The sequence below is a fragment of the Perca fluviatilis genome, chromosome 12, assembly GCF_010015445.1.
Source record: "Perca fluviatilis chromosome 12, GENO_Pfluv_1.0, whole genome shotgun sequence".
NCBI classification, from domain to species: domain Eukaryota; kingdom Metazoa; phylum Chordata; class Actinopteri; order Perciformes; family Percidae; genus Perca; species Perca fluviatilis.
In genome coordinates, this window is record NC_053123.1 from 29,136,319 (window position 1) to 29,163,245 (window position 26,927).

Genomic DNA, 26,927 nt, shown 5'->3' on the forward strand with positions numbered 1-26,927 from the left:
TACGGACTGTTTCTTTTCCAAGATTTCTCTTAAATGATTTGCCCAAAATGTGTCAATTAAACTTTAGTTTGTTATATATATATTTTGTTTAGTTTTTAGTTTGCTATTTATTCTCTTTACTTATATGTATTGATTGTTTGTTTATCTGTGTCTTGTACTTTTCCCCCTATCCCTTGCTGTTGCAACAGTGTGAATTTCCCCGTTGGGGGATTAATAAAGGATGGTTTCGTTTGCTTATGTCGGTCATATAGAGGCGTCAGTATTAAATTGCGACTGTTTCATAAGCAGTTAAAAAAAAGAAAGTATATAAAATGAATTCAGTCTATTACCGTAGTCGTAGCTATTATCTTCTGTTATCATAGGTTTTGTGTTTGCTTTGCTACCGTAGGTACTTTCCAGTAAAAAAAAGTCCCCCTGCATAGAGAAACTGATGCTTTTAATTTTCTAGGAGCAGTTGGAGCTGTTTGTTTGTAACAAATAGATGTCACTGTGGCTGAACAAACACAGAAAGAACATTTCTCAGACCTGATCACCAGAATACTTAAAGGGGAAAAACAACATCACCAGGAGTGTTCTTGAAAAGAGGTCAAGAAGGTGTTGATCTCGGATGATCCAATCAGGTGTCACTCCCCTTGTTCGTTAGGCTTGACAAAGCAGCTTATGAACAGAGCTAATGGTGACCGCATTTAAAAAACACCGGGCATAAAAAAAAATCATTTTAAAAACACGTTCACTGTACTCCTTAACTAAAACAACTGAACTTAAAATAACTAAAACAGTCATTTGATTGAAGAGATTTCAGCGGTTGAATAGGGTCAGAGGTCATGACTCAGTGTATAAAAAAAGAAATCGATGTCTATATCTCAGCAGTGGAAAAAAATATATTTAACCGAGGTCATGTTTATGTGCATGTGTTTGCGTCATGGCAGGAGTCAGCTTGTTTGCACGCATGTTTTTATGACAAAAGAAGTCCTCCGATGCATGTTGTGAATGTTTGCTCGCATGCTCGCCCATCCTTGTCAGCCTAACAGGAAGCAGAGAGAGCGAGGATCATTTTCCCCCTCTCTCTTTGAGACACGTCACATTTTCAAAATATTACTTCTGGGACGAGCCAGGCAGGAATCGATTGTGTACATAGTACTCTTTAAGTTTAGATTTATTTTCTATCTTGTCTTGTAATATATTGCCATGTTCGGCATGTATAGTACAGGCCAAAAGTTTGGACACACCTTCTCATTTAATTTGTTTTTTTATTTATTTTCATGACTATTTACATTGTAGATTCTCACTGAAGGCATCAAAACTATGAATGAACACATATGGAATTATGTACTTAACAAAAAAGTGTGAAATAACTGAAAACATGTCTTATATTTTAGATTCTTCAAAGTAGCCACCCTTTGCTTTTTTTATTAATAAGGGAAAAAAATTCCACTAATTAACCCTGAAAAGGCACACCTGTGAAGGTAAAACCATTTCAGGTGACTACCTCATGAAGCTCATTGGGAGAACACCAAGGGTTTGCAGACTTATCAAAAAAAGCAAAGGGTGGCTACTTTGAAGAATCTAAAATATAAAACGTTTTCAGTTATTTCACACTTTTTTGTTAAGTACATGATTCCATATGTGTCCATTCATAGTTTTGATGCCTTCAGTGAGAATCTACAATGTAAATAGTCATGAAAATAAAGGAAATGCATTGAATGAGAAGGTGTGTCCAAACTTTTGGCCTGTACTGTATCTTCAGATAAAATGTCTCCTAGTTTGCACAAGTGTACAGTAGATTTGAGGCCAGACCATGGACGTATAATAAAACCATGTATTTAATTTAATGTATTTAATTACCCGGATGATCGGTGCTGCTTCTGCACTTTTGGGACCATAGAGCAGGCGCGCTAGAGGCCTCCGCTGGCCGAGCCGGCTACTTCCAGTTTAGCGCTCTGCTAACTTCAATGGGGATAAAATGATTTAGTGGTGCGGCTCTTCTAGACTTTCCAAATGTTATGGGACTGAATGGATCAAATAATTCTGATAGTGAAAAAAATTAAAAAAAGTATCCACTAAATACAGACTTCTCTTTCCCAATTTAAGTCTATGGGAAGACTTTTTTTGGACCAGAGGGCATCACGGACACGAATGCTATGTCAAATTGGCTTTAAAGCCTGGCACACTTAGATAGATAGATAGATAGATAGATAGATAGATAGATAGATAGATAGATAGATAGATAGATAGATAGATAGATAGATAGATAGATACTTTATTGATCCCCAAGGGGAAATTCAAGGTCCCAGTATCTTAAAGAAACACACAACATACACATACTGTACATCATAAACAGGATGATAAAATAACAAATCTACATGAATAATATGGACATTAAAAGAAAATCCACATGAATGTACAAAGGGATGTATACGCATGAGACGTTTGCAGTGACAGGGCATGGACTGACCCTGGGATTCAGTATGCATGGAAAGGTGCTCTATGAGAGGGGGTGTCATGGTGGTAGTGCAAATAAGTCCAATAGTGCCAGGATAAAGTCTAGAGACCAGCATTAAATATGGACAATATAAGAGAATCATGTAGACAGTAGGATAGACACTTCCTGGGGGTCTGAGCCAAACCCGGAAGAGAAAGATGCATTTCTAAAAACTATTCTTTCCCCCCATCGTCTTTTAACACTTCCAAATCCAAATGTTCTTCTCTGAAACTCCCTCACTCGGGACGACACACACATTCACAAACAGAAAGACAGCATTGTCCACACTGTGAGAAGTCACACCTGGGCTTTGGGCTCCTGGAGGTCTGGCTACTGTGACAATTAGATGCTGGTGGGTTGAGGTGTCAGGAGTCACACATCCCCTCTGTCCCAACAGGCGTGGAATAGGAGGGTGACACTGAGGGGGTAGGCCGTATGCGCTAGTAGACAAGCGGGGGATGGTGTGTGGTGTGAGTATGTGTGAGAGAGACACACACACATGCAGACAATGTGGGACTGTTGAGTGGCAGGGAGGACAATAGAGCACTCAGTGCTACATGTGGCTGTGGGCCTTTTCTCACTAGGTCAAAGGTGATGTATCATCTGCACGCCCGCAGAGAAAAAAAAACAGCTCCTTCTACACACTGACTTCTTTCAAAAGCAAACAAAAAAAAAAAAAAAAAAGGACGGATATTTACAGTGCCAAAACATCAGTCAGACAACAACAGAACAGTTACAGTTGTCCATCAGCTGTCTGTTACTCCGTGGAAGTACAAAAGAGGAAAACTAACAGAAGACAAATGGTGTTATTGTTGTAAAGATGTTATTTTGGGTGTCAATGCAGTTGGATCGGAGCCATGAGTGGCTCACACGGCGATGCAGCAAAATAGAAGTTATGTAATAGTTTGAAGCAGTGAAGAACGTTTTGTAGAGAAGAAAGAGCTCTATAGCTTACTGTGTTTAACCTCTGAGTTTACAGTTTGTGTGCTGAGTGTGTCTCTCCGCATAATGCTTTGCATCTTTTCAACTGTTGGCTGTTTAATGGATCAAAGAGATAGAGAGAGAGAGAGTCCCCAGAGCAAAGAGGTGTCTTTCTTTTATCTTTCATCACCCTCTCTTCCTTCTGACTGTGATCCTGGAAAAAAAATACATGGGGCTCGGGATGAAGACTTAAGCATTAATTATAGAATGAAGTAGGCTAATTAGCTGTGGAGGGAGGCAGCGGCATACATGTTGTTGTCATCATGCAAACAACATGAACCGGCCCAAACATACAAGAGCTGCGCAGAGACTCGGTTCCCAAGTGAGTCGGTAGCCCACAAAACAGGTTTTTACACTTTAATGCAGTAAAAGTACACGTTGTGTTCGTCTTTGCCCACTGTTACTGTTAAATTGTGAATTCGAACCTTCAGAGCCCTCAGTGATTTGTGCTCATGTTGTTGCTTAAGGCACACAGTGTACAGTATACACAGAGATGCTTTTAAGCAAATGACTGGTACAGGTCTGCGTGCACGCTTTGCATACAGGTTCGCTTTGGGAAACCTGGGGCCCGTTTCAGGAAGGAGGTTTAACAAACTCTGAGTCTAACCCTGAACTCTGAGTTGATTTACCCTGAGATGGGAAACTCTGAGTTTTCGGTTCCAGAACAGCACAGAACAGTAGGTTGACTCAGAGTTAAAGGTCCCATGGCATGAAAATTTTTTTTTTTTATTAATATGCGTTCCCCCAGCCTGCCTATGGTCCCCCAGTGGCTAGAAATGGTGATAGGTGTAAACCGAGCCCTGGGTATCCTGCTCTGCCTTTGAGAAAATGAAAGCTCAGATGGGCCAATCTGGAATCTTCTCCTTATGAGGTCATAAGGAGAAAGTATAGTATCAAAATCAACATTTTTAAAACACTAAGAAGACTCGACACAACATGAGACTGTGCTCCAAGTATCACCAGGGGCTCTACACATGAACTCCAGCATTGACAACATTGTTTGTGTACACAGAGTTTACTAAAAATAAAAGGTTTTTCATTTTGTGTCGAGCCTTCTTTGGGTTTTAAAAATAGCAATTTTGATGCCATCATAGTAGTGCCCCTAGCACTCCCATTCAAAAGGCCATTTGACCAAAATCGAGAATACGGTAAATCTTAAAAGTGGCGTTTTCCGTTCTAATTATGCTTTTAAACGAAAGTTTGACTCGGTTACATTCACAAAGAGACCCTAGGTTGCATTTTGGCGAGAGGTACGCTTTAAAGAGAGCTGTGTCAGAGGGAGGAGACTGAGAGAAACTCGCAGGTTTATTGAAGAAAAAACCTGCTCCCGACCAGGTTAGGTTCACAGACTCAGTTAAGTTTATGAAACGGGCTGGAGTTGCACTCTTTCTCAGGTTTAAATCACCTCCCTTTCTGAAACGGAAATCCAGAGTTTCCCTCATCTCAGGGTTAACACACACACACACACACACACACACACACACACACACACACACACACACACACACACACACACACACACACACACACACACACACAGACTTTTCACTAAACCTGCTTTCTGACCTGTGAGCATTACCACATCCACAAACACACAAACATCCCGCTGCCTCGGGCTACAGCGAAGACAACAGACAGCACCTTAACTCATCGGCAGTGATTCACCTCAGGGCTACAGTAGCTGTCTACTGAAGGTGTGTGCCTACTGCTGTTTGTTGTCTGTGTGCATGTGAATGAGTCGTCAGTGAGAAGTGTGGCCACAGCAAAGGCTGCTGGAAATGAAAGCAGGGAGACATCAAAGGTGGTGTTTCCCCAACAACTCATATTTGTGGATGTTATTGCTTTTGGGGATGAGGGTTGTTAATGTTTATTTTTTTTTAAAGACAAGGCCGGCGATATTCTTTGGGAATTAATTTTTCCTTTGGCTCGAGGTCATGGTGCAAAGGACCCTAGGGTGAAATTACTACTTATTAGTAACATTATAACACTTCAGCAGACGTGTTCATTTCCATACAGGTTTAGTGGCTTGACGGTTAAAGGCTCTTATATACTAGACGCAGCCCAGCTCCTGAACAGAGGTGGTGCTAATGAGCAAAGGCTACCGACGTTGCTCTTTCTACGGACTAGAAGAAGAAGAAAAAGGTAAACAACGGCAGAACTGGCAGCAGCATTGCTGTCAATGCTTCGATTTGATTGGATGACCTACTTGGTCGGATCAAGCCTTTCATTCACCATAAAAGAACTCATCTTAACCCAGTGAGTTTACCAGAGAGACTTGCAGTCACTCTGAGAGTCCTGGCATCCGGTTGTCGGTGAACTCGTTCAGGCCTCCTGTTTCCGCTTTGTCGCGCGCCGCTGAAAAAAAAGAGCCGTGCGCGACTTCTGCTTGCGTGCTATAAATCGGGCGGGCCGGCATGATATTATGTCATTTTGATGTCACGATGGCGTGCGCCACCTTGGATGCGTCCAGTATATAAGAGCCTTAACGTTGAAACATGGAATGGATTCATTTTTTTTTGCCGATGTTGTTATTAGTGTTATGAGAATTTTTTTTTTTTTTTTTTTTTTTTTTTTTTTTTTTTTTTTTTTTTTTTTTTTTGTGTGTTTTTTTTGGTTTAAAGAAAAAAAAGTTAGCAGCACATAAAGTGTTTTTTTTTTTTTTTTTTTTTTTTTTGTTTGTTTTTTTTTTTTTTTTTTTGGGGGGTTATAGTTTAAAAAAGAAAAAAAAAAAAAGCCCCCCAAGGGACTTACCATCTCCAACAGAAAACACTGTTCACAAACGGCTCCAAACAGCTCTATTGTAGTCCAGCCTTTACTTCAGAGACAGACGTGGTCACTTTGGAACACACGTTATAATGCTCGCCTAGCTGCTAGCATGGCACGCCCTCAAACTCTGCTTCTGACTGGCTAGTAGTCCTTACCTAGGTACTGTCAGGGCACGCCCTCATACTCTGCTTCTGACTGGCTAGTAGTCCTTACCTAGGTACTGTCAGGGCACACCCTCAAACTCTGCTTCTGACTGGCTAGTAGTCCTTACCTAGGTACTGTCAGGGCACGCCCTCATACTCTGCTTCTGACTGGCTAGTAGTGCTTACCTAGGTACTGTCAGGGCACCCTCTCATACTCTGCTTCTGACTGGCTAGTAGTCTTTACCTAGGGTACTGTCAGGGCACGCCCCATACTCTGCTTCTGACTGGCTAGTAGTCCTTACCTAGGTACTGTCAGGGCACGCCTCCATACTCTGCTTCTGACTGGCTAGTAGTCCTTACCTAGGTACTGTCAGGGCACGCCCTCATACTCTGCTTCTGACTGGCTAGTAGTCCTTACCTAGGTACTGAGCATGTGCGACTCCCACCAAAGATGGAACAGAAGTGCGATGTCTCACTCTGTAGCTAAAACAGAGAGCTCAACACACAGGGTGAAAAGAGGAGCTGCAGCAATGTGCAGTACAACATAAACATGGTGTTTTTTGAAAATTAAACCATGTGAACCTATTCTGGTACAACCTCTAAATACAATTATGAACCTGAAATGACCATAATATGAGCACTTTACTAGAGGTTTGTCTTTGCCTGGTCAGCGCCGAGATAGTCTCGCAGTCTCACACTGCCCAACCTTTCTGCACGTTACGATTACGTTATGTTCTGCCTCTGTTTAGAAATGGTGAATTTACAGCTCACACCAACTTAATTAGTGATATTTAGTGTCTGCAAAATGGCTTTTATTGGGAAAGGGTAGACACGGAAGAGCCAGTCATGGTAGTGCCTTTTTTTCCTCAACCTTTTTGTCAGCTATCTGCTCGTGCTCCAGCAGAAGGGAAGAAAAGTTTTGTTGGTATATGCAGCAATCATGTAACGTTGGAAGCAGCAAAAAGTGAACCGCAGTCAACGCCGGTGAACCAAAGTACCTAGGAAACCCGATATTTCAAAGACAGCCCCCCCCCCCCAACACACACACACTTCCTGATTTATGAGATAGATATCCAGGGGGGCGAGCCTGTTTAAAAAAAAAATTATACGACATTTAAAGGGAAACTCTGCTGATTTTACACATGAAGATCAGTTTATTCCCCACGAGGAGTAGTACTCAACAATAGAGTTGTATAATGGCTCTGGAGGGGCTTTGTCATATTTGATAAAAAAAATAAAAAATATAATGTTCAACAAATCAAAATGATCTCAGATTACATTTGAGACTTCAAACTTATAACCGAGGGGCTTTTTAATAGACAGATGAAGCCAGTAATGTTAACAGATTCCATGTCCCAAAAGGTCTCTTGCTGATGTGACCAGGTTGAATTTAACATTCTTAACTTGCAGTGCAACGTATTTCTATTTCTATATATACATGTAACAATTGTCTGCCATTTGAAGATCACTTCTCTGCTTTGAGACTGACGTAAACCTCCATTTACATCACCACTGTCCTCAGTCTTCATTTGAACTCTCTTGCAATGTAACAGCCCTGTTTTGAGACAATGTACTCCCCATTTTACTTTTTAACAGTTCCTTTACCTTGCTTTTTTAACACACAACTAATAATTGCCATTCCAAACATTTGTGTCTGGACTATGGAAACCATGGAGACCATGGCTCCGGCCCAGTTGGCCTTCACATCCTCTCACATCATAGCTCAGTTCAGCTTTAACACAATCGAGGCACAGCCAATATATTGATTCCACTATGCAGGCGAGTTTTGTTCTTATTGATTGCTGACGATTGCGGCCCGGTGTGATATCGGATTTCCAGATTAAAGTGCGAGGTCACCAGTTGGTTGTGAGGTTGCTCGCTAGCTAATGGTGTCAGGACGTCGGCGCAGGGAAGGCTATCAGTCTTTCTGAAATAACAGTATCCGCCTCATCGACGGCTCAGTGCTTTTTAAAATGTCCTTTTCTCTCACCTGCTGTTGAACTTCTCAGGGTGCTTTTCTCGCATCAGGTGAAAGCGATGGGCGATGGAGGCATCCTGCAGCAAAGAAAAGAAGAGACACCATTAGCTGCAGGACTTCAGTTAAACCTACACATTATCACAGCCTGCTGTAGGTCAAATACTAAGGTAAACGTGAAAATATGTTACACTTCAGTTATGTTCAGCCATCTCTCCCTTTTAGAACAAGCATTCTTGCATTAAAAAACAAGACATTCATCCAAATGTGTTCAGTGAATTAAAGGCCAATTATGGTGTTTTTCTCAAAGCCCAAATTATTCTCTCTGCATCTGTGTAGCTGCAAGCGTCTGCAAGCACGGGATTTTAATTTTGTCTTCTGCCCATGTCTGAGAGAGTCCTGGTTAGTGGTACGGTCCAGTTTTGACCTCTGTCCACCCCTTTCCTGATGTAGTTTTAGCTAACTGGTTTAAACATTGGAGTCACCACCATTACTGTCGAGCTTGTGGATTGGATTTCAGTGCTCTGCAACTCTACATCGAAGCCCAATGAAGCAAGGGAAAGCCTCAGGTGGCCCAGTCTTAGTGCAGTTATGAAAAGCAAATATTTGGAGGTGTAAATAAAGGAAAACATCAAACGTTAGTGTTCTCATATTCCATTGTGGCTGTCTTTTGCATCAAAGAGTTACTTCTCTGTTCAATCTCCAGGCTGACTTAACATACGTCCTAAAGCTAAAAGGATTAGATGATGATCAATCAGTTGACTGACAATCAATTTGAATAAGTGCAATCACAAAAATGCCAAACATTCTCTGGTTCCAGCTTCTTCAATGCGATGATTTGCTGCTTTCCTTTGCCGTATAGTAACTGTAGTAAAAATCTTTGGACTGTTAGATGGAGAAAAGAAGAAAAACAGAGGATGTCTGGGAAATTCAGGAAAATAATCAGCCGATACATGTACCATATTTATGTGTGACATTGGACTTTCCCACCTAGGCACACGTGTCCACAATCCCAAACTGACAGTGGTGAACAAGTACAGTACATCATTTTGAGCTAACTGGAAAGTATTTCTGGCCCAAACTACCACAACAAGCTTGTTGTAGTAGTCGTATTGCAACGCATCGTCATGCACTGCAATACTTCAGTCTTAACCCTCCTGTTGTCCTCGGTTCAAATTTGACCCATTTTCAGAAAGTTGCCACATCAGAAATTTGGGTTTCTTTCAAACAAAGTGTCCAAAAAAAAACGTGGATGGTTCCATACAACGTTCTTCACAAGTAGATTCAGTTCAGTAAATGATCAGTTCAGTACTTTAATTGAATTTGGGTGTTTTATTCAATTTCATAGCATTTGAAGAAAAACAGATAAAAGAACATTGCATAGTGGCCAGGTTGGTTCAGTGGGTAGAGCAGGCACACATATACTTGGAGATGTATGCCTCGACGCAGAGGTCCAGGGTTCGAATCCGACCTGTGACGATTTCCTGCATGTCTTCCCTCTCTCTCTCTCCCCTTTCTTACCTAGCTGTCCTTTCAAAATAAAGGCAAAAAAAAAGTGACAAAAATGTTGGGGAAAAAAAGCGACAAAAACGTCATATAAAGTGCAAAGCGCATCGACAAAAACATAGGAAAAAAAAAAAAAACGTCAGGAAAAGTGACAAAGGTGTCGAATAAGACGACCAAAACGTTTTTGACCCAGAAAAACAAAAAGTTGCACCGTCGACGGGAAGACAACAAGAACGTTGACAGCGTAAAACACTAAGAAGAGTGGAGCTTTGGCTTATGACACAAAGCAGCGTTGAACGAAAGGTCACAAGTTGATCCAGCTCAGGCCGGACCCTGCCCTCCCCTCCCCATGGTTTAACCCCTGACCTCTGGGGCAGAGGTGACTGTAGCCCTGATCCGTCACAAGAGCAGCCTCAGTATGACCTTGCTTACAGACAGACACAAACGCCTCCGGGGGGATCACGCTGTCACAACAGCGTAATCAATGGTCTACATGCCATGCCATGCGGGCAATTAGATTTTTCATTCATCACAGAAATGCTCGATAGTCACAAGATTCTCGAATAATGCTACATTACAGAGGTTTCACCTTTTAAAACCATTAACTTGCTTCATAATACTAAACTGTCACAAGTCAGATAAATGACAAGCATTTAGATTTAAAGCTCCCATCAGACATGCACCTCGTTACTTAACGTGTTGGCAATTTTACAACACCTCCAACATAGCTCCAGTCTGAAATGTACGCTATTAAATTTAAGACTTTTTAAGACCTTTTTAGGGCCATTATGAATGAAATTTAAGACCTTTATACAACATCGAAAACAGTCAGATGTCAGAGTCCGGAAACACTGTCTGAAACAACTCCCCCATTTCCTCATTGGCATTATAGGACTGGTGTCTGGATTGGCTGCAATAGAAGTTGCATGTTGGTCTCATTTGTAGTCGTAATACAGTGAATTATATTTGGACTAGCGACTGAATGAACTACAACACCACAGAATAAAAAAAACAAACAGCATTAGAGCATTAGAGGTAGCGTTGCATTGACGTAGGAAAATGAAGATCTGTTTAAAATGATTTAAGACCTAGAACACAATACTTCAGCGAATTTAAAATTTCTAAATTTTTGATTTTGAAAACTGAGACTTTTTTAGACTTTTTAAGACCCCGCGGAAACCCTTCTCAACCGCACAAGAATATCATGAACATCCTTCAAACCGCTTCACAGCATGTAGGCATACAGCACACACACACATATACACACACACACACACACGCAGCGGTGCTCTGGACACTTGAGCTTTCAGTGGATGTGATCAATTAAACCGAGCAGCCTTCATTTGGCTGCAAGTTGAGTTTGACCAGAGCTGCTTCTTCTCCACTCAGGCCTGAGGATGTGATCTGCCTTTCGCAGATAAACAGCCACTGTACGTATAAAATAAGTCCAAGATGCATGGACTCAGAGATTATATCGACTATACATCCGAGGAAGTGATATAGCTAACGTAAATGTACATGTGACGGAGATGGTACATGGCACCAGAGCACGGAGGATGGAGAGTGTCACTCTGACGGTGGAGTCAGTAATGATGTTAACGTATGAAGGCCGAGTTAAGGACTGTTATTGTATAATTACATCATCTGGCTCTGCTTAAAGTGCTTAACAGAGACAAGACGCATGACACAACCCGACTTACTTCCACCAGTTAATGCGTAAAGACGATAAGGACATGAAGACATGATTATGGAGTACCCAGAAAAACAAATTAACTGCTAAACTGTATGAAGAAAATCTATATATAACTCGTAACTGGCTACAGTTATAACAAAAAGCTATTGTCTGTGCGAAATCCACGTGGAGAGAGAAACTATTTAGTGAGTCTTGCTATACAAATACCTCATATTGATACAGGAATCAAATATGCAGTTCTCATATGCAGCAATAACTCGTAAATCAGGGGGGATGAATTAGCCTTCAAATTTAAGTAAGTGGTTTTTACAATTTAACTAATTGGGCCTCGATCAAGTTAATGTAATTTGATATCACACATGCATTGCAACCCTGAACTTATCCCGCAAGGATCTGTATGTGACAACGCAAATGTCTGAATCAGTTGGACTGGACAATAAACAGCCTTCCGCCTGCCAGCTCCCAAGTATAAAGTCCATGTAATGTCCGATTGAGCCCATGTGTGAGTAGAGCTGGGAATTGTCCCGAGAATTCACAGCGAGTATCCACCAATCCCCTCCTGATTAACTCTTTATTTATTTTTTTTGTGTTGACTTCCTGTCACCCATGCAACTTTTTGTTTTTCTGGGTCAAAATTTTAAATTCTAACTTTTCAACATTTTGTTGTTCTTTTTTCGACACACTTTCACTTTTCCCGATGTTGCTGTCACTTTTTTCCAAGTTTTTGGTCACTTTTTCCGATGGTTTTGCCGATTTTTTTCCTGCCATTTTTGAAGATTCTTCCGACATTTTTTCACTCTTTTTTTTCAAATAGAAAAGAGAATAGAATTGAATAAAATACCCAAATGCAATGAAAGTAGTGAACTGATCATTTATTTTACTTGTGAAGAGTAATAGTTGTATGGAACCATCCACGTTATTGTCTTTGACAATTTGGTTGAAAGAAACCCAAATTTCTGATATGGTGGGTTAAGATTATTTTTGGGGCATTTTAGGTCTTTATTTCTATAGGAGAGCTTAGACATGAAATGGGAGAGAGAGGGGGGGGATGACACACAGCAAAGGGCCCCAGGTCGGAGTCGAACCTGCAGCTGCTGCGTCGAGGAGTAAACCTCTATAAACTGTATGGGCACCTGCTCTACCAGGTGAGCTAACCAGGCGCCCAACTCACAGCTCATTTTAAGAAAAACTCTAATACAGTACACTTTCATACACAATTATTACCGTGAGCATAAGTTTTACAGCTGGAGATACGAGTACTCTGCTCAAACTACTACCCATATTTAATACATTTCATAATGAAAAAAAAGAAAAAAATGTTGAACGTGAAAGTGGTACACAGCCTAAAAATAAATATCAGTACATATAAATGACACAATGTGACATCTTTAAACTCCACACCGTAAGCTAATATTACCAACCTGGCTCGTCACCAAGCGCTAAGCTGCTAACAGGATGTAGCAGGAAAATGAGCAAGCTGCTGTTTAAGAGGCAACAAGTGTTTTGTGTCATGCGTCTCCACTTTCCTGGAAGTGTATGTGGCCTATGCTTTATTTCATTTCCTAATAAAACTAGGGCATCATAGTCAGATAACTGATCTGTTATACCCTCTTTGTGTGTGTGTGTGTGTGTGTGTGTGTGTGTGTGGGTTAGTAAAAGAAGTGTGTATTCACACCAAAGTCAAGCATCATGCAACTCTGAAGGGGAAAAAAACACATCTGTGTTGGCAGCCTGGCACCCTGCCTGCCTGTCCAGGTGTTTCAACACTCTGCAACAAGGAGAACGGAAGGTTGTGACAAGACAGGTGGACGCGTGCAATTAAACGTGTCCTCACTTGTCACCCTCAGTACCATCCATTAGTGCTATACATGCTCTCCCCCCTCTGTTTTATGACCAAAACACTCTTATACAGCGGCAGTCAATGAGGTGCACACAGTAACAAATACGTAGAATACATACGAATTACAGTGCAATACTTTTTCGTAGCTATATGTACGAATGGTTCACGAGAGCGACCTGACCGGGCCTGCTGCAATGCACCTCCTAAACCAGACTCTGAGATCTCACAGCATCAGCAAATATGAGATCTTAAAATAGAGCTGCATCTGCTGCTTTAAACTGGCGGAGAATTTGATACTGGAACCAGGGGAGTGAGGAGACATCTCAGGTGAAGACACATGAGACTAACGTCGCCCCGCAGAGCTTAAACTAAAAAGCTGATTCTCATGGCAAGGTTACTCATCGCAACAACAAGCATGCAATGCAAAAAAAAACTTTTTTATTATTTTTTTATAGTTTGCCTGAGGAGGCTTGTCAAGTGTGAACAAAACAGGGAGTTATGTTTTCACTGATTTTGAAACAATGTGGGCAGCGAATCCAGCACAGCGTGTGGATCAGGGCCAGGCAGTGACACAAAGTGGCTTCCCAAAACATGACGGGCTGTTTGATGTCACTAAATCTGCTCTCTGTCCCCTGCTGCAGGCAATCACTGACCAGTACCGCTTTTATGCATTCTGTCCCCCACGAAAAAATCTGTCTGTAACAATATGTGACATTTGCCTTCGCCTATAGTTGCCTGTGCGATGAAGGTTGTTTTGATCTTGCCGTTTGAAGTTTTGCACATGGTGCATGGGGGCGAGAGGAGGTGCTATTAGATGGGTGATGTGAAAAGTAGGAAGGGGAAAGAGAGAGACAAACAACGAAAAAACAACAAAAAAACAACAAAAACGCTGGCTGGAAAATGTCACCTCAGTGGGACCCACAGCAGAGAAATAGGTTGTCAGTCCCCCTCCCAAGTATTTTGTTTCACTGGCCTCTGGTAAGGGGCTTGGTTAGCTTAATGTCAAAGAGAAATGTCATAGCCAGCCTCAAATCTCTAATTTTATTATTATTCTGTTATACCAGGAGCTCAGGTTAGCATGCACGATAGAGAGCAAGCTAAATAGGCACTGTCTATGATTTTAAAAGGGTTTTATACTAATATTTCCTATAACAAAGAACCTACACTACTACAATTATTATGGAAGACCTTTTCTGCCAAGAAAAAAAAGAAAAAGAAATGAAAAGTTTGGCATTATAAAAATACTTATATACTAAACCAAACCAAAGAAAGAATTTTGTGTAATTTTGACTTATTTATATTGATCATGCATGCTTATTTTCAGTGTTTTTTTAGTTTTTTCCTGTCATAAATGGGCTTTCATTTGTTATAAATAAAGTTTGAGTATTGTAGGTAGGTAAGGTATTTAAACATTTATTTTAATTTAATTTAAATTAAGGTATTTCTTTTATTTAATTAACAGCACTTTTACTTTTCCACTCTTCCCATCCATGTTGCTGTTGTTTGTCTATGTCAAAACAGAAGCTAACTGTTGTTTTTTTTCAGTCTGTGAAAGACAGCAACATTATGTAATGCATGAAAGAATAAAGATGGGTATTGATGTTGCTAATTTAGTCGTGAATATTTGATGTCATAGAGACACACTTAAGTCCCCCCCCCCCCTTCACCCGTTTTAAAGCATGTAAAAATACTACATAATAATATTAACATGGTTTTCCCACATTAACCTTTGTGTTGTCTTCCCGTCGACCATCAACTTGTCGTCCTTGTCCTTTTTTTTCAGCTTTTTTTCTGAGCTTTTGATGCTTTTTTTATACATAGTCAATAAACCTAATTTATATGACATGTTACCTATTTGTGAGTTAAAAAAGCAGCAATACATTTTCTTTTTCAAATGCTATAAAATTAGCCAATAGTAGCTATTGAAGGTGGCCATAGTGGGGAAAAAAAATATCGCTTCCTGGGTACGATTGAATCTCAGATTTCAGGGAAGTGCACAGACATCTCCCCCTTCAGGAGAGGGATGTAATAACACCTCTCTTGTGACAAACTATGCACAGATACAAGTCGCTACAGCCAGGGTCAGACATTTTAGGGGACATAAACGCAGGAAAAACATGTGTGTTATGAGCGCCGCTCCTCTTGTCTTTAAGACCAGCCAGGTGTCACTCAGCACGGTCATTCATTACCGTGGTAACCTGGCCTGAACCTGGCAGGCGCTTATTTCCTGTCACTGATACTTCCCCTGACCTTCAGTCTGTGCCAGCGCTACTTCATCACACGCACACACGCACGCACACACAAACACACACACACACGCGCGCGCACACACACACACACACACACACACACACACACACACACACACACACACACACACACACACACACACACACACACACACACACACACACACACACACACACACACCATTTTATATGCAAACTTTCTGTGCCTTGTTGCTTTGCCTGTTCTCCTGAACAAGAGTCTGTTCAGGACAGCGTTACATTTAATAGGGCCTTTGTCTCAGTACACTTACTTTAACAAAACCATGAACAGTTCTGATCTGATGAAGTGACCTGGTGGGTTAGGGTTAACACTTGCCAACCATTGCACAGATCTGAGTTTAGCACCACTCAGCAGTTCCTCCTGTTTGTCCGAGTGCTCAATAAAAGACATGCAATCCCTTTAGGTTAATCTGATGGCAATTTAACATGTTGGTCTCATGTCTGAAGAAGACCTTGTAACATTGCCGTGTGCTTTGAATACGGCACAAGAGGAGATTCTTCTCATATAGATCAGTCTACAAAAACAATTCCCCCCCTCGTGGGCAGAGAGGTTAAAACAATATTCAACAGCAATAATCTGACAAATAGCCTCTCCCTATAGTTTTAATTTACATGTATTCCAGTTGCAGGCTGAATAAATGAATATCCAGCAAAACACTTTACATATAGCGTGTTAGCGTCATTCAATGCTTCTTCACTGATGGGAGTTTATAAAACAGAGAGCAGTGGATTCCCTGGGACACGTCTGTTATTATTTAGGCCACCAATGTCTGAATAACAGGACAGTGTGTAACGTGTTTAGTTGTTCATTCTCAAAATCTGTGTTGCCCGTTCACAAACGTGTCCTTTTTCATGAATATTTACCACCACCATCAATTCCAAGTACTCCTATTGGCTTAAAATTTTACATTTGCATTCGCATGAACTGGGGTAGACGCTCCATATTCATGCACCATCTTGAAATACATTAGCCTGTAAGGGACATACAGGACATACTGCTCCGCCTTTCGCGTTTTCGCTGTCACATGATAAACTCACAGGTGCTGCTAATGCTGCTAATGGGTATCGTAGCTTCCTGGCCCCGGCAAGTTTGAAGAAGGAAACATGGAGGACCACACGTATTCAAAATACAAATTTCAGGAACATGAGTCTTCTTCTTTGCCCAGAAAAAGCAAAAGGATATTGAAAAGAGCAAGAGACCGGCTTTTTGAAGCGTGAAGGCTACCGTAGCTGTAATACGTACTTTGAGGCTATGTTTACACGGAAACGATCTGAAGAGAAAACACAAAAGTGGCGTTGCGTTATCACTTTTTATTCTGCGTTTAGACAAGCGTTATGGAGGGGAAATCTGCGTGCATATGGTGACGCAAAAGTGTGTGAAATTCGATGTAGTATGCACTCCAGGTGACTAGGTGGCACTGCCACACAACACCACCAAGGCACCCACCTGGGTAGAACATTCATTCTACTTCTCTCCTTAGTAGCGCGAAACCAAAACATGCCAAAGCGAACAACAAAAGCTGGAAAGACGAGGAGGTGGAGTTGCATGTTTGTCTGATGATGACCGGCACAATTGACCGTGATAAGCCACAACACAGCACCCACGGGAGCACTACCAATACCCTGAGCCAATACCTTCAGCCGCTGCTTGAGAGCGAGAGGTAGCGGGCCCTCCTCTACCCGCTGACCGCTGACCTCTGCCCGCTGACCGCTGCCACTCGCTCTCTCTCTCTCTCTCTCTCTCTCTCTCTCTCTCTCTCTCTCTCTCTTCATCCGTAACGTTGTCGCCTGCTCTGGCTCAAATGAATAGCCTACATATCGTCATCGAACTATAACAACCTTATCCACATTGTTGAAATCATTTAAATATTGAGCCATTACATTGAAATTCTAACAGGAGCCTATAATTTCTGTAGCCTACTCCGTAACAACAGACGCCTTTTTCTCGTCTCTCTCCACACCGCTGTCTTCAGACTTTTGCGTTTTTACCCTTTAGACGGTAACGCGACGGTGGAGCGTTTTTAAGATTTCCACTCTGGAGGGTGGTTTCACTTTTTTGCGTTTTTAAGCCCCAAAAACGCCGTCGCCGTATAAACGAAAGGCACATCCGATAAAATATTTTTTCGTTTTCACCCGAGAGCGTCATCGTGTAAACAGGGCCTGAACTGCGTGGTGTGAGAGAGTTGATTGCGATATATGATCTCAACGCTAGATGGGAGAAATTCCCACACATTAGACCTTTAAACTAAGACTTTTCATCTGAATTGTGTGACAATAAGTGAAAGGTCCGGAACACACACTAAACCAACCTTGTGGTGAGATTGTTTTTTCAAGAACAATCCAACTGAAATCCTATCTGCACTAGGATTCAAGAGGGCTGCGGTGAACTGCATTAACCTCTTCATGTTAGTTGCCGTGGTGCAGCTTCTGCCAATCAGGCGAAAGAAGCAGCTCGCGACTTATATGTCCATCAGAAGAGGCCCAGGGTCGTCTTCACCCTCCTGGCCAATGGCACAGCCAGGGATTGCGGTGCACATTAGGATTTTGCCATTAAGACGAGGCACGCACATTCAAGTGCACGCACATACGGTACACATTTACGCCTGCGCACCCATCCACAGAAACTCCTGCACACCGACACGCGCTGCAGAGGGATCAGCTTCCTCACTGCAACATGAGGTGGCATCTTTAATGGCTGCTGACATGGTGTGATTTCCGTCTCTCAAATTCTTTCCAGGCTGCAGGTCAAATGGAAGCACTTTAAGAACCGACACCGACCTGTACACAGATGCTTAAACCCACCGCTGTTATTTGTAAATGAAATGTTTTTATTAATTCAGCAGAAAGTATTTGAAAGTATTATTTTAGTATCTGCAACTAAATCAATACCCACATACCATTTTAAAACAAGGAAAATATCTGTAACTGTATCTGTACCTATCCTGTAACTGGTGAAGCTATAAAATGCACAGTATAAAATGATATGGAGCCACATGAAGCTAAAAAAAGGAGGCAGAGGCTTCACATATATTCGTTTGGCTATCCCAAGAGCACTTTCAGAAGAAAGTAAGCGATCTGGCGATTCGCCGCGGGTTGTGCGGCGGTGGGAGTGTCACTTAAATGGCCCAATTTCTGAAATGTGCCGTTGTGTTACTCCTTATTTTACAATTTTTTTTTTCAGCTGGGAGCATGTTGCAGGAAACAGCTGATACTGAAACTTTGTGGGTTTTTTTTACCCTCACAGTGTTTAAAGGTCCCATGACGTGGTGCTCTTTGGATGCTTTTATATAGACCTTAGTGGTCCCCTAATACTGTATCTGAAGTCTCTTTTATATAGACCTTAGTGGTCCCCTAATACTGTATCTGAAGTCTCTTTTATATAGGCCTTAGTGGTCCCCTAATACTGTATCTGAAGTCTCTTTTATATAGACCTTAGTGGTCCCCTAATACTGTATCTGAAGTCTCTTTTATATAGGCCTTAGTGGTCCCCTAATACTGTATCTAAAGTCTCTTTTATATAGACCTTAGTGGTCCCCTAATACTGTATCTAAAGTCTCTTTTATATAGACCTTAGTGGTCCCCTAAAACTGTATCTGAAGTCTCTTTTATATAGACCTTAGTGGTCCCCTAAAACTGTATCTGAAGTCTCTTTTATATAGACCTTAGTGGTCCCCTAATACTGTATCTGAAGTCTCTTTTATATAGACCTTAGTGGTCCCCTAATACTGTATCTGAAGTCTCTTTTATATAGACCTTAGTGGTCCCCTAATACTGTATCTGAAGTCTCTTTCCCGAAATTCAGCCTTGGTGCAGAATTACAGCCACTAGAGTCAGTCCCACAATGAGCTTTCCTTAGGATGTGCCATTTCTGTGTCTGTAGCTATTGAGGAGGAGAGAGGGGGGGGCAAGGTGGAGGGTGGGGGTGTGGCCTTGACCAACTGCCACTTTGCTCGTTTGAAAGCCATGATGTCTCTCTCTCTCTCATGGGTGGCCCAAATTCTCTGGGCGGGCAAAGCAGAGAAAGGGGAGGTAACCTTGCTCCTTATGACCTCATAAGGAGAAGATTCCAGATCGGCCCATCTGAGCTTTCATTTTCTCAAAGGCAGAGCAGGATACCCAGGGCTCGGTTTACACCTATCACCATTTCTAGCCACTGGGGGACCATAGGCAGGCTGGGGGAATACATATTAATGTTAAAAATCCTCATAAAGTGAAATTTTGGGACCATGGGACCTTTAAAAACTTTCTTGTGGCAGCGATAGAGGCAGTGATGTTCCCTGTTTCCTGTACGGGACTCTCACACAACCGCCTCAAAACAGACTGCCAAGTCTGATCGCCGGTTACATGATTTGCCACTGCAGCGTGAAGCCGGGTTGCATCTCTCTAAAAGTTGAATCCGTCTCAACTTTTTGCAGCAGGCCGCTGCGTTTTCTTCTGGCTCCCTACGGACCACGCCACCACTGCCTTATCGCACTACCCACATCGAAAATGAATGAAAAGACCTTGTTTTTGCCGGACCATCTGACGCCGCAGTGTGTGTGAATGCAGCCTACTGCCAGCCCCTTACAGTGAGCCCAATGCTTTTACAGCCAGTTGCTCCTGCTAATGACAGAACCTATTAAATACTCATCAGAATATTTGTAAACTTATTTTTTGGCCCTGGGGATCCATAAATTCTTATCTAAATATTAAATATGGGAATGGATTGAAACAGAATTCACTTCTGATTTACAGTTCTGAGTGCCATGGCTGAGCCAGCCACATGCTCCACACTGTGTCATCCACAATTAAGTCGGTGAGATAAAGGACAGATGACTGTGCAAGCTTTTCAGATTCGGCCTTGCCAGCCTCCCGTCTCCACAGCAACCAAATCCTGAGCAGCAAGGTCTGTAATGGAGTGGCAGGAAATGCAAACCCTGTATGGTTAGTAAACCAGATTTGAGGGTTACTAATGGCTACCTCATTGGCGTGAGTCAGAGATCGGTTTGCTCAGGTGTCATGCGCTGCCAGATACTCAGCCATCTGTCACCGTGGCTCTCGAAAAGGCTCGGCGTTTTGTCGCTTTGTTTAGCGGCCGTGAAACATCGTGGCGCTGGCCCAACCCGAGGAAAACAGACGCGGCTTCACACGTTAAAAGGATAAAGCTGGTGTTATTCTATATTTTGTTCAAAGTCTAGTTTTCATTTGAATTTTCAGTTCATTAAAACGTTTTTTAGTTTTAGTTTTTAGTTTACTTTTAGTGAACTATTATAACCTTGGTGTTTACACTGACATACTGTATGCAGATATCAGTTGGGGGGCAGTTACATAACATCCCTGTGGTTCATCCTCTTCTCGCCAAAACCCCTTTAACGTCTAGCTGCGCACATATGTCCTCTTCACTCATGTGCCACTTCTGTTTATTTATGGCCATATGTACTGTATATCTAATGAGTTTGACTGATATTTTTAGTCATCAGCTTAATGGTGCTTAAATGTTAAAAAAAAAAACATCAGATGGCACCTACTTTCTGATATGGTGATGATTCATCTCGATGTTTGGCAAAACACTGAGTTTAACAGCCTGAAATACACCAGGCTGTTCTAATGAACCATTCGTACATACAGCTATGAAAAGCAATGCACTATAATTTGTATGTATTCCACGTATTAATTACTGTATGCCCCACATTGACTGCTGCTGTATAATACCACGAAGATCCGCATAGGGACGAGGTCGGGGTGGACGGTTGGGTCCTAAAAACACAGCGAGGGAGCGGAGTTCGTGTTCGTGGAAGAAGTTAAGGGGAAAGCGCAAGACTTTCACCCAGGACACAGGTGTTTGTGTCCTGGGAGTACTACGACCGGTGTTTTAAAGCAACATTATGTAACTTTTAGCTGCAGCTGGAGTTCCAATGAGACAACCTGTAAGGGGACGGTCCGCCTACAGGTTGTCTCGGGTTGTCTCAGGTCTCATAACTCGCGCCGGGTAGCGCGAGTTGTAGTTCCAATGAGACAACCTGTAAAAGTAACATAGTGTTACACTTTTTTTCATTTTGGTGTCTAAACTTAACTGTCGTCGCAGCATGACCTTCGCCTTTTGTCGGCTAAACTTCACTGCAACGGCTGCTGGAAGGACCGTCCCCTCGCGGTGCTCTGTATCCGGCTCACAGTCACCTTTTCTCGGGTAAATTTAACTGTAAAGACCACGTAAGCGGTCGTCACGTGACCAGACAGCGGTCGCTGTAAATTCGTAGGATATCATACGAATTGTGCATACGTTTTCGTACGATACCATTCAAACCCATTCATGAGAATGCTCTGAATATACACCGTGCTCCTAATTACAAGTTTGATACGATGGCGTTTATTTGCTGTGCTGGTAGGCGAGTAAGGCAATGTTCACACCTGGCGTCAGCATCTGTTTTACATTATGAGTAAACCGGGTTTTCAAAAAAAGTCCTAAGCGTTTTTTTAAACGCCACCCCCAACGTTTCTTTTTTGCAGCTCAGAGCGTCTTTTTGAAGTTGAAAAAAAACGCCCTTCATCAAGCGCTTTTTTGACAGCTGACCAATGACAAGCGAAGCAGCGAGACCTGTTGTTTTCCATAACAACAAGAAAAAATGGAGAAGGCGCCGATAGATAGACTTGTGTTCGTTGCGGAGCACAGCGAGTTATAGGATACGAGCGGGTGCTCCCTGTTTAGGGAACTTTTATCTAACGTTATCTAGTAGCACCGCTCCTTCTCTCCTGTTCATTCTCTAGCTCGCTCGACCACTTTGTTTTATCTTCACGCTCCGTATAGCACTCTTAGATACTGTAGCAGTAGCTGTTGTTATAGCAACAAAAGATGCTCTCAGCTGCTTTTTGGAACCAAACCGCTGCCAGCTTCTTCTTCTTTCTTTTTTTTTTTTTTACTACAAAAGCATCCTAGTCAACTTTTTCTTTTAAAAAGTGTGATCATGGCCTAAAGGCTTGCTCACACTGATCAGACCTGCAAGGGAATAAAGTAGAGTCTGTAAAGACTATAAGCTGATGACACTGTCTGGAATTAATATATATATATATATATATATATATATATATATATATATATATATATATATATATATATATATATATATATGTAGCCTCACATTCATTCTTGTGAGTCCAAAACAAATGCAGGAACAGTAAAGTCATGGTTGCCATTTTTCCATAAAGAAAAACCAAAGTCATACCATTCACTGACTTTCAGTGCAGAGTGCAGACACAACACTTAAGCTAAATCAGAGAGCTGCACTGTGATTACTTCAGTCCTTGTTTGTCACCTCTGTATTAACGTCCCTGAGCTTTTATACTTGTACCTCCATCAGGACAAGTTAAAAAGGTTGCCAAGCAACTGGGACCTGGCATCATGTTTCTTGCCTCCAATTAAAAGAGGAAACCTGCCCAAGAGGGAGCAGAAAGTCACTGATGAATCTACTAATTGCTTGTGTCCATAAAGACCAGGTAATCTTCCTCACCGTGTTGTTATTGTTGCAACTTTGTCTCAGTCAGACAATTTGGGGACAGGAGTTTTCTATATATTGTATATTTGCTTATGGTTCCACTTTACATTCGGATGAACTTGTCATCGTCATCAGTACAAACTTAATTGTCCCTTTTTTCTGCACCGAATCACATGGAGGTTTTTTATGCGTTTGTTTTAGGGTGATACCAAATTGGATTTCAGATATGTTTAAATGTAATTGGACCAGGACATTTTGTAATAGTTGATAAAGCGATAGATAAACGGATAATTCTAATTTTTTGGTTTTTAAAATGTAAGTTACATGAAATTTTTGTGCTTTAAAAACTATTCAGTTGGTTGTCATATATAATTTCACCGCTAGATGGGAGAAATTCTTACACAGTGTAGCTTTAAGAAGCATATCTAGTAACAAGGGCTGTCAATCAATTAAAATATTTAATCACAATTAATCGCACATTTTTTATCTGTTCCAAATGTACTTTAAAAAGAGGATTTTTTTTCAGGGGTTTTGTTTCTTTTCTTTTTTTGTCTTTTTTTCTTATCAACATGGGAGCAGACACATATGCTTGCTTTATGCAAATGTTTCCTATTATTGCAACAATCCAAAGCAATGACAAATACTGACTAGAATATTCTCCAGAATAACCCTAAAGGTACGGTGTGCTCAAAAAATACGATGAAAGCATAATATGGCAAACTTAAGCCCATCAAGCAGCAACAGATGGGCACATATGACCACATGACATATTATCCAGCGTGGCCTGCCTTTGGCGAGGACGAGGAGGAGGAGGAGGAGGAGGAGGAGGAGGAGGAGGGTTCTCTGTAACAGCAGTATACTTGGCCAGCAAGTGGTATCTAAGACTCAGTGGTGGAAACTCAGTCCACATCGACAGTACATGCAAATAACTTGAGTCTGGAAGGGCTTTGAAAACTGAACAGACCCATTTCTGCAAGCCATCCACAACGTTACTGCTGCATGCTTCCTGATTTCCCAAACTACGGAGTGGCCCGAGGCCCAAATCCCAGAACCCGTATGCGTTAATCGGCATCAAAAAAATGAGGCATTAAAATGAATTTGTGTTAACTTGTTATTACCGCGTTCATTTTATATCAGATAATGTTATATGTTCAGTTTTCCTTACCACTCCGATAGAGAAGTAGTTGTTGATGATGCTGTAGGGGACGGGGTCTCCCTTCTCCTCCTTGTCGTCAGGGACGATGTCTATGTTCCAGCGGTCCAGCACCCCCTCTGTGCTGTGCTCGATGTCCCGGAGAAACTTCAGCAAGCTGCCGCCCTCGTAACCTGCCGAGAACCGCCAGAGACGAAGGTGCAATTAGTAAAATACAAGCACATGCACAGAAAGAGAGAATCCCCCTTTAATAAACATACATGAACATACAACAAACATATGAAATAACACATGAGAAGGAGGCTTTAATCATTGGTCCTGACAATACATTAACAAAATTATTATTTCACCCAATCCATATTTAAAGCCCTACATTTAACTGGCGGGATGGTGGGTAATATGAGATGAAAAATGAAACACAATGGCAGTGCTTATGCTGCCATTTGATAGAGAACGCCGCCCTCACCACCTCCGAACCTACAACACGGCCCGGGCCTGACAGCACCCCAGGGAGCCCTCTGGTTTTGCTCTGTAGCTGACAGCAGCCTGCTTCAACAGCCAGGCATTTTAATAGCGATCAGAGGCGGAAGAGCGTTCCAAGGGTGTATGAGTACCATCACACTGGGAGCATCATGTGTAAAATGTAGGCGTGTTTGCATATTCTGACATACTGGTACTCTCACGGTAAATTAGCAATTTCAGAGGGAACAATTTCTTTTTCATATAAAAACAATTGTTCCTTTCCCACTGGATCCTTCAGCACATTTTATTCAGGATGTGTGCACATGTATCACACACATTTATCAGACACCGAGGAGCCCGTGAATAGTTTCCGATCAAATCAACAGATAACAACATGAGACTTAAAGTGCTCATATTATGCTTTTTGGCTTTTTCCCTTTCCTTTATTGTGTTATATATCTTAGCCCAAAGTGCCCCCCAAAGGGACTTACCATCTCCAACAGAAAACACTGTTCACAAACTGCTCCAAACAGCTCTGTTGTAGTCCAGCCTTTATTTCCGTGACGAACACGCGGCACTTTATAACACACGTTATAATGCTCGCCTAGCTGCTGGCGTGGCACGCCCTCATACTCTGCTTCTTACTGGCTAGTAGTCCTTACCTAGGTACTGTCAGGGCACGCCCTCATACTCTGCTTCTGACTGGCTAGTAGTCCTTACCTAGGTACTGTCAGGGCACGCCCTCATACTCTGCTTCTGACTGGCTAGTAGTCCTTACCTAGGTACTGTCAGGGCACGCCCCCATACTCTGCTTCTGACTGGCTAGTAGTCCTTACCTAGGTACTGCGCATGTGCGACTCCAAACAAAGATGGAACAGAAGTGAGATGCCTCACTCTGTAGCTAAAACAGAGAGCTCAACACACAGGGTGAAAAGAGGAGCTGCAGCAATGTGCAGTACAACAAATATATGGTGTTTTCTGAAAATTAAACCATGTAAACCTATTATAATATAACCTCTAAATACAATTATGAACCTGAAAATGAGCATAATATGAGCACTTTAAGGAGTAACTTTTGTCACAGCCATGAACTCAAACATCTCAACAACAACTCCATTATGACTAGACTAAGAGTCGACAGCCATGCTACAGCTCTGTGAGGCTTTCGCGCAGAGGTGCACAGAGCTAAATGGAGACCGTCCTCCCCTGAAAAAAACGCCCCCATAGGTCGTTTGTTCAAGCAGCAATTACAACTCATAAGGGCTGGGCGATATGGATAAAATAAAATATCACAATATTTTTGACCAAATACATCGATATCGATATTGCAGGCCATATTGTAGGGTTAACTATTGGGGCAGCCACATCTGGCTGTAGATGTTTTGCCTGATGTGTTTAGGATTGTGGTTGACTTTGAGGGATTAGCTGTTTCAGTTGTTTTATTTTTTTAGTGTAAGTATGTGTGGTTGTACTGCTGCCTGTCTTGGCCAGGACACTATTGAAGTCTCTGGTTAAATGTAGGTGAATAAATAAATTTCACAAAATATTTACACAATGAGATTTTTGCTAAATAACCATCAATGACATAGATATAATAACTTAGTGGGCAAAGGGAAGTCAAATATTAAAACAGCTAGAACAGTCTCCTAAGTTCAGAAAATGACATCTCTTCACTGTAATGTAGCCTTTGAAACCAGGAAAAGACAACACTTAAAATGTAAGGTGATATCTAGCCTCATATATCGATATCGATGTAATCTCGATATATTACCCTATAACTCATGTTAAAGTTTTTAGTGGCGGCGCCCTCTAGTGGCTGTAGTAATTGTTACGGTAGCAAAGTAGTAAGGTGAGGAAGTATAACAGCGCCAAGTTCCACGTAAGGAGGCCGGTTGGGGTAGTGCATGGGTCAAACACACACAGGACTTTCACCCAGGAGACCGGGGTTCAAAAATGTAAGTAAACGGAAACTTTACAGGACAAACCGAACTACATCACGTTCTGCGCCACCTGAAGTTAAGTAACGTAACAGATGATTTAACCATGATCTTTTTCTGAACTTAATTTGGTAGTTTTGGTGCCTAAATTTAACTGTAACCTTTTTTCACAACGTTAATGTGTTTGAAACCTATCTATAGATTTTTTTTTTTTTGGGGGGGGGCATTTCTG

General features: G+C 41.8%; 1 protein-coding gene across 5 annotated transcripts in view; it reads right to left on the reverse strand.

Annotated features, from left to right (window-relative positions):
- Positions 1-26,927, reverse strand: part of LOC120569606 (diacylglycerol kinase beta) — a 123,516-nt gene that overhangs the window by 29,189 nt on the left and 67,400 nt on the right. For all 5 annotated transcript variants that reach the window (XM_039817539.1, XM_039817541.1, XM_039817542.1 and 2 more), the window contains 2 exons: positions 24,309-24,469; positions 8,363-8,427 (listed from right to left, as the gene is read on the reverse strand). In XM_039817539.1, coding sequence (XP_039673473.1) covers positions 8,363-8,427; positions 24,309-24,469 — 226 coding nt within the window. The remainder of the gene's footprint in view (positions 1-8,362; positions 8,428-24,308; positions 24,470-26,927) is intronic.